The sequence below is a fragment of the Psittacula echo genome (genome assembly GCF_963264785.1).
Source record: "Psittacula echo genome assembly, chromosome: 5".
Lineage (NCBI taxonomy): Eukaryota > Metazoa > Chordata > Aves > Psittaciformes > Psittacidae > Psittacula > Psittacula echo.
This window is the reverse complement of record NC_137739.1, coordinates 48700592-48709945: the sequence shown is the minus strand read 5'-3', so window position 1 is coordinate 48709945 and position 9354 is coordinate 48700592. Positions and strand designations below refer to the sequence as shown.

At 38.9% G+C, this 9354-nt stretch overlaps 1 protein-coding gene across 1 annotated transcript in view; it reads right to left on the bottom strand.

Annotated features, from left to right (window-relative positions):
* Positions 1–2803: 2803 nt before the first annotated feature.
* The window catches only part of NUBPL (NUBP iron-sulfur cluster assembly factor, mitochondrial), a gene marked incomplete at its 5' end in the record, with an annotated part of 88767 nt that continues 82216 nt past the window's right edge, over positions 2804–9354 (bottom strand). The window contains 1 exon segment of the mRNA XM_080618594.1: positions 2804–3070. Within this exon segment, the coding sequence (XP_080474720.1) occupies positions 3008–3070 (63 nt within the window). The 3' untranslated portion in view covers positions 2804–3007.

Here is a 9354-nt window from a genome sequence, read left to right as displayed (position 1 = left end):
TCCAAGCAACAACAGGAATTGTCTGCAAGCACAAGAACTGGATTCACTAGACAAAGGGCTGTGTCATGAAAGCAAAAATAACTGACAGTGATGCGAGGTGATCCTGGGAATCTTGCTCTTAACCTACACAGGAGGTAAGCTGGGACTGATGCCGGCCTTCGTCCCCACTCCTGCCTGCTTGGCCCTGTGGCTCACTAGCCTTCCTCCTTCTTTCTCTTCCTCTGTGGGATTTTGCAGTGCATATCTGCCGCTTACAGTGCTACAGGCTCTAATAAATCTGTGCTGGTAACCCATGATCACAGTAATTTTGTAGTAAGTCTCCACTGCTCAGGAAAGCCAGGTCTTACTGTTAGGATTAGCATTTTTAGAAAAAAATGTACTAGTACACTGGAAAATATCAGAGAGATGAAAGTAAAATATTGGAGTTGACAAAAGCAAACAACACTGTGTGTCAAGTCTATAATCTGTATTTATAAACTATGGTTAAATGCCACTGTCTCCTGCTCAACCTCCAGCTGATCCAACCACCATCACGCCAGTCCACTAACTTGTATCAGTGATTTTATGAGAGATGATTTGATTTCAAACCTAGTATGTTGGCTAGAATTCATTAATATGTATTTAGCAGTGTACTGTATAATAATAATAAAAAAACCAAGAATGTATTTCTGTAACATTAAGTAGCAATAACACTGTGTCAATGCCCTTCATTTCCTTTGCGGGGGACAGGGTGGGAAACAGATACTTTTTCACTCATGAGAATGAGGACAGTAAAGCAAACGTGCTCTCATTTTAAATTTGGGTTGACCATTGCTATCCTTGAATGCTGAAGTGTCCTATCTATTCTGTACAACTATGTGGGGTTTTTTAATTACTGACAATTTTTAATCAATAAATCAGGATTCACCAACTACATTGTGCAATCCTTCCACAACAATGTTAATTAAATACAAATTCTCAGATTGGCTTAGAAAAAAATATTTAATCATTATAACCACTTTCCTGACAAAGGCATTCAAAAGAGTTCCGCAGCTGAAAGATTCAGCAGAGCAAAACTGCAGTACTTAATTAAAGGGAAAAAAATGTTAAAAGGAGTAAAAATAAAAGGACATTTGAAAGCAAATTTCATCCCTCAACTAACCCAAGAAATAATGAGAAAGAAAAGAAAGGGAAAACAAACAACCATATATCTCTATACTGATTGTTCACCCAGCCTGAACATGACCTGGGTGTCAGAGACTGATTGAAAAACTTAAGAGAACAAAAATAATAAATACCAATGTTCAGAAAGTATCACAATCTTTTACTAAAACAAGCAGGTACCCCATTTTTTCCACTGAAATTTGTCATCATACTATGCCAAAACCACCACAGGATTACTTAGATACACATATCAACAATTACAGTATGTAAAGCAGAAGTGAATAAATAATATGTGTAGATATAAAACTCAATTAAAAACCCAGTAAGTTATCAATAAAATATGAAAGAGCAGAACACTAAGCCAGCTTTAATTTTTGTAAAATGTATCAGATAACTGAAAGTAAGTGAATATCCATGTCAATTCCACAGGCATGGGATAACATGCTACTGAAAAAGCTGAACATTGATACGAGATCTCATGGGAAGGGTGCAGCAGAGAAGGCTCAGAGATTGACTTGACGCAAAAAATCAGCAGTTTTGGACTGTATAATCTACATGTTTACAAAATCACCTAAGCTTGAAATTCAATCCATAATTTATGTCCAGCTTTCCCATGTAAATTCTGGGGAAATATTACTTAAATATTTTTAATGTAAAGGTATACCACCTTTTTATGTTGTATCACTTCAATGAGAAAAAGCAACTACAGCCAAAATTATGAACAAATAATTGAACTACAGGGAAAATCTTGGATCCCACAGAGGTCAACAGCAGAACTCCTTAGTACAGTTAAATTCCCAGTGTGGTACGGTTAAGCTGTGTGCTTAAGATACCCATACTTGATTATGTAAATCAAAAAGCCTAAATGTCAACTCAAACATTTAATTGTAAATGGAAACTTATTCCCTGAAGGCATGTTCTTCCACTTCCACACACTAACACAAAGATTGAAGAAATATAAGGCAATGAAAAAAAACCCCAAACCAGAAGGCCACTCAGTTTGAAGACCACATTTTTCTTTACTTCAAAAATATCTTTATATTCAAATTCCAAGTTGCTGTACTATGACAGGAATATGCAGTCATAAATTTCATTTATCTTGATCATTTGCATCCCCTAGCAAACTGAGCTCAGGCACAACATACGGCTTTCAGTGAAGACCTTGGTTACCAGACTTCTGTCTGGGTCCATTATAATGCAAAGCAGCCAAGAAGTAACCCTCAGGGTCATGTAATCCGTTTTCCACTAAACCTGAATTGCCTCATGATCGAACATTATCCAATAACAGATGAATTTGCTCAGGATCCACAACAAGAACTCTTCAGAGTATACACGGATTTTTTTTAATTCTCTTTAAAGATGAACACACGAAAGTATTGCAGAAACATAACTATATTTGCTTCTTCAAATTTTGCAGAGCTTAAGGTCAGCTTGGTAGTTAACCCAGTAAAAAGCTGAACCCAACTTGACAAAAATTGAAGTATTGCAAATGTCATTTTTTAAGCAGCAATTATGCCTTGGCATTCCTCTCATCATTCTGGTTGGCTGGAGTAGCTGTTTTTCATTCTTGACTTTAAACAGGACACGTGAAAAATGTACTTCATCCCACCTTGCTTGATGATGTTACAATCCAGCAGTTGAATACTGTCAATCATCTTTTGCATATTTTAATCCTTTTGGACATGCCCAAACAACAATTTGAAAAACAGTAAATATCACAATAGTAACTTAACTTCTGGAAAATTAATTCCCAAAAAAGTTCTTAGAACTAAAATATGGCATCCACATTATTAGGTAGCAGGACTCTTCTAGACTGGTCGCACCAAAAGATTTGCTTTTTTGCTAAGTTCCAGTGATAAACACTTCAAGCAGGAGGTACTGGTAGTCGTCTTACTATTTCCATAGCTATCTTTAGATAAGCTTTAGCCTGCAAAAATAGAAACATATGTTTAGCACCTTTCATTTTCTATAAAAAGGGGTATTTTACATCCCGTTAGATATCTGTTCTTTTACACACTTTCAAAGAAACAACAAAAATGTTATAATAAATGGGTTCAATTTAGCCAGTTTTGTGTTCAGGAAAAATGATGCATTAATACATAAAAGAAGTACAAGCATTATTTAAAACATTGGCAAGCGGTTGTAAAACTTAACATTGGTATTACTCTGAGACTAGAACTTGACTGAACAATCTGTCTTAAACAGCAAGCAGAATCAGTAGTCTTCTGGAGGGGGTGTGGAGAAGGAAGGAGACTCTTTAGTCCCATGGGTACTATTAATTATAAACTTCCTTCATCCTGAAGACTTGTGCACAGAACTGAGACAGAAAATGAGAGAAAACAATGATTTTGTTTTAAAAAGAGATACAATTAACTTATTACAGGCTAGACCACACTACATCATTTCCTATACAGACATTAAAAGTTACTTTCAAAAAAAAGACATCTTTCCAAAAGACTGAAGTGGTGACTGGAAAGAACTAATTCCTCAACAGTATAGCAAATCCTCCCTTTCACACCAATCGTAACATCTAGAGGGCAGAAAAGCTGTAAGACTGTCAGGGGCAACCCTAATATAAATACTTCTTTTAACATCTCTAAAAACATGACACAGATAGGACCGTGTTCAGTCTAACATCAAGTATTCACAATTTTAATGTCAAGAGACACGTATAAAAACACTGCCTAAAGTCCACCACAAAATAAACCACAAAAGGAAAAAAATCCTGTACCAAGCTTAACAACTTGTAGTCAAAATGGAACATGCTTTTTAGAAAGGTCTCCAATCTTGATGCACAGATTTTCAACTAAAAGATTATCTTTCTGGATATTTTTGTGTGTGCATACATATATATCTTGTACATTGCTTCCAAGGTTGATTACTTCCCTTGTTAAAAATGTAGACCTTACCTAATTTGAACTTGTCATCTTTCAATTTCCAGTTGGTGCATCATGTTCCATGCTTGTCTAGTACAAGAGAAAACTCCCCCACTACTCAGCTTGCTTCTACTCTGTTAAAATGTAACCAAGCTACTTCATCTCATCAAGTAACTCTGCATATGGAGCCCACATGGACAACTTTCCCTTTTATTAGAAGAAATCACCAGAATATTCCCTACCACGCTGATCTGTCCTGCCCCCTGCAACACTCTTGTATGGCACTGATCTAGAGTTGGAACTTGCAGATGAGCATTAAATGCATTAAATTAGATGAGCATTAAATTAGATGAGCCCTTAAACAGCAAGCAATCTGACAAATGCCCAAGACCAGAGCTTGAGGGGCAGGAAGAGAAGGTCTCTCTCCCACTTGGACCACCAGCACCAACTGCCACTGCACTGAAGCAGGTGGCAGCCTTTTGCAGGGCCAGGCCCCCCTATAACATGCCTCCTCTCTTCTAAGGTATACTCCTGGGCTTGTAATGTTTTCTTTTCTGGCACCCCCTACCTCAGTGCCTCATAGTCTCAGTGCTTATGTCACCTTAAAACTGAAGTCAAGTAATTTTCTGAGTTGTTAAGGCATGCAGACTCCAAGCTAGGATAGTTTTCTCTCATACGTGAGACTTTGTGGCAAGAGCTGCAGAACTTATATCACAAGCATGAAATTCAAACTACTCCTATGGGTACAACTGCAGTGCAGTTGGGCAGCACAGCTGTGCCTGTGTGCAGCACCCACCATGCTTAGCTATTAATTCCCTGGGTGATCTAGCTACTCCCCACCTAGCCACCTGCCTAGATGAGATAACGGACCAATGTGAAATAAGGTGATTGACTGAAGACAAGCTGCCAATGCAGTTAAGTATTTGACTAATTGGTGTAGGAGTGCTCCAGCTGGGAATTTTGGACTATCTTGAAGAGTCCTGCAGACAGCTCCCACTTTGCACAGATCAATTTTTGTGTTTTAATAAGTCAATTAACAACTTGCATGGAAAATCTGGCCCCTTCTAGCAATGGGCTGGGCTGTTCCTGCTCCAGAGCTGACCGGATTGTACACAGAATTAAAAATACACTGTATAAATTGTTCTTGTAGATGCAGAAACAGTAATATAGGCGAGTGGTTTTGTACACAGTTAACATAGGAGATATTTTGCACATAAATCAAGATAATCAGCAGCAATGGATCATTTGTACTCTCCGGCAGCCATACAGGACCACCAACTAGCTGTATTGCTAAAACTGAGCTAAACAGCAGTTCAGGAAGTCTCGCTCGATCCAGCCAAAGACAGCACTGGCATGCAGACTTACAGAACCAGCCAGACAGCAACCAGTCATCCTGCTTGGGAAACTGGATTGCTTGTGTGTTACCCTGTGTCAAGATCCCAGTAAACTAGATTTTTTCCCAAAAAAAAGGCACTGTTAATGAGTGCCTGGGCCATGACTGCACAATGTACACTGACTCTCATTTGCCAAGTGGCTGATCTGTAGCTCCATAACAGGAGGTTCCTGGTACAACTCTTTGTAGCCAGCATGCTAGTATTACTTAGCCCTGCTGTTAGCGGCAATCCATCTTACCTGCTAAGCATCCCTTTTTTGTTTCCCTACATCACTACTTTATATGTTGAACAGATCTGTATCTCACACATGTCCTTACAGAACATTATCTGTCTAATAAAATCAACTGTTTCAAGCCTTAGTTTCCTACAGTTGAACAAATCATTCAGCTACGAGTGAGGACCCATCTATCAATCAACATATATGAAAGGTCTAAATGGAATCTCAGTGATTGTCAATACACCTTTTACTACATACAACTGTACTAAATAGTTTCTCATACTCATGATCTTTTCAATGTGGCATCTGGAGACAGAGCACAGCTCAGGTCAGCAGTTTACCGTTACTAGGCAAAAGAAGATGGGCTGCAACTTAAAATGGAAAGGGGTTTTATTTCCTTTTTGGGTGGAAAGCCACAGGATAAAAAATGAAGGATGAGTTCTTATCACTCACAGCTATAGGATAAAAGTGAACTTTACAGATCAGTTTTTCCTTTTGTGGTTTAGAAGCTCTAAATGAATGGTTTATACATTGTCTTTCTGAAAACAGTTTTTTGCAGGTAACTTTATATTTAACAGTAACATACCAGTTAGCTGGAAGCCAAGCATTCTCCCTGCTTCGAGAGGATGAAGGAGAAGGGCACAGGAAGTCAGAATGCCCAAAAAACAGACTTGTTCATTACAAGTGCTGCCTAGATAGCGTCTGAGAGCAGCACTGCAGAGGGCAGAGGCAGAGGTGGAAGCTGATGTTCAGAGAAAGAGCCAGATAACGGCCATGTGAGTGACTGTTCACCTCTCAGACACTGGTACAAACACTGCCAGAAGAACACAGCATTCTTTAAATCACGGAACTGAGAGGGCATGGTAGATGATCAAGTGACTAATGACAGCACAGATCATGGAGTAGGAAACGAAGAACTTGTAATGAAGTTCATCAGGAAAAGGACTGAAAAGTCCTACTTAGCCTAAATAATCAGAACATCCTGATTCATTACTGTCATGGAATAATAGACATGGGATAGACTTGAACTGCAAGTCTTTCTATTAGCTCATCTAATTAAGCACTACAGTAATCCTAGAGAAATGCAAGCCTTTCAGTTATGGCATTTCATTCTCCCTAAAAATCTTACCCATGAGGGAATTATGCATCACTGCTAAGATTACTACAAACTGACAGTACGTATCATAGCTGACTGCCCTCTTCTCATGGATTGGCTTGGCTTGACCTGCTAGTCTGCCTTTCACTGAAGTGCATATCTTAGCTGGCAAACAGCTCACTACAGTGGCTTTCAGTGTCTAGTGCAATGGCCACACAAATACAGAATAAAATTTACCCATCATCAAAGTCAAAACAAGTAGCTGATACCACATTTGCCTTCACCCAAACCACTGCATACAAAGAACTTCGGACCAGCAACTTTGAAAAAGCATATGGATCACATCACTTGGTTGCAAGCCAAGTACATCACAGAGTGTAAACCCCAATACTGACATGGTTTCTAACTTCTGCTTGTGACTAAGACTCCAAGACTATTAAGATGCTTTATCCAGACCAGCAGCCCAGGGGAGAATTTATGCAAGTCCCAACTATCTGGAATATCAAATGCTGTGGATGTTAATATAGCTATAAAGAAGGATAAGGTATTTAGGTCTGCTGAAATGAGCAGTTAAGGGCTTATAGTTTATTCATTTCAAAAGGAAATTAGCAACCATAAGGAACTAATCAAACAGTAACTATCACAAGGACAAACACTAGACTTAACTACCATCTGCATGAGAATAATGACAGGTGATAGCTTCTGTTCTTATTAGCACTCTCTTTGCTCAACCACAGGTCATTTTCCAGCTCAATCAGATTTTTAAATAGCTTTAATTTCCATGGAAATTGCTTGTTACTTTGACATAACTCCCACTTTCAGTGCACGGCCGCAGCTGCCCTCAGAAGAATGCATTTTTCTATGGTAAACTCAGAAGGCACTAAAAGCATGAAGACAGACACAGCTTTAAGTGAGCTTCCACTTCAGATGCAAGCTTCATGTCACCTAGAGAAATTTTTGTTTACTGCAAGACTCCCTGAGTTCTTCCCACTTTGTCCTCCTCTGGGCAGCTCTGTAAGATTCTTCTTTGCATTGTATTGGCAACTCCTGCCAAGCTTCAATGAAGTCTCAGCCCAGACAGGTGACTTAACAAGATACTAAAAGTCAATCTATAAATTTCAGCATGAAATGGAACAGATGAGTAAGTAAACTGGATACTTCCTGAATCTAATACCTAAAGAAAAAAAATAAACCCAAAACAATCCTTAGTGTTCATGGGAAATTTCCTACTAATCCTGTATGTCAGCAGTTGCAACAGCCATGCCATCATCTGGGGGGAGCCTTAGCCAGGAAACACTGCTAGGCCCAAGGTGTCATTATACATGTATATTACTCAAGTGCCATTACATGCATCAAAAAAGACATCCTGCCCAGAAAACATGGTTAAGTATAAGAGTGCAATTCAAATGCAGCATAGTAACATCCTTCAAACAGACTATCCTGCCACTCAGCACCTTCTTCAGCAAAAGAAGCATAAATGAGGGTCTGATGATGCATTGTACTATCTACAATCTGAATGAAGGATTTGAACCTACAAATACCAAATGTTACTGTAATCATTCAAAGGAAGCTTTGACGATAAAGCATACTATAAATCATCCATCATGCAGCCTTCTTCAGGGTTTGCTGGAGAGAGCACTCTGGAGACAGAGTGACACTCTTGAGAGACCACTCTTTAAATGGAATTATTGATGACAGCTAAACACCACCACACATTATTTGCTACCATTACTCCAATTTTTCTCCAACTTGATTTTTACAGAACAAGAGGGTGAACTCAAAATGTTTTTCCTTAATGCATTCCAAATGCTTTCCACAACAATATTTGGCAAGAAAACACTAAGGAATTGACTATTTCGTATTTCATGGAATTTGGTTTTGGTTTGTTTCCTTTTTCTTTATACTTTCTGCCATAAGGGCTCACTATCTCTTTAATAATGGGGAAGAAGGAAAAATCTAAACTTCATTCTTTCATGACCTCTCTGCTGTCTTGGATACATTATCCCTGCTGAACCTCACAGGTGTATCATCTCTCCTCCACAAAAACTTTCCTTTTCTTTAAAATCTCATTCCCAAGTCAAGAAGATGACAGACAACACCTACTGCTTGCCTCAGCCTCCAGCATATCTCCTCCCTGAAATGTGTATCCCAACAAAATTCCCTAGCTTTTAGAAGGTGAATGGACATGCTGGTACAGCAAAAGTATTTTGTACTTGCTTGAGCTGCTTCTTTATCTTGAGACAGATGGAATTTTGGTGCTGAATGGTCACAAATAACCTGTTTGTTCTAGCAAGGCGTTAACAAATTCACTGTGCCATCAAGACTGTGATATACCCAGAAGTCTCTAGCAGCAAGTCCTCACAAGACAACCACCAACTGTCCCACACCTCTCTGGGTTTTATGCTCACAAACGGAAGAGTCCTTAGGAACCTCTGCTTACCTCTTCCCCAGCATTAATGGAGAGGTCACTGAGCATCTAAATTCATTTGGTGGAAGAATGACTCCACTGCAATTAATCATGTTCTACATCTCTTGCTGTGTTTCTAGCCCTCTTATCCACAAGTTTCATGATGCCTCTTCCAAACAGCTATTTTCTTGCCAGTTCCTTCTCATGATCCCTAAGAGATT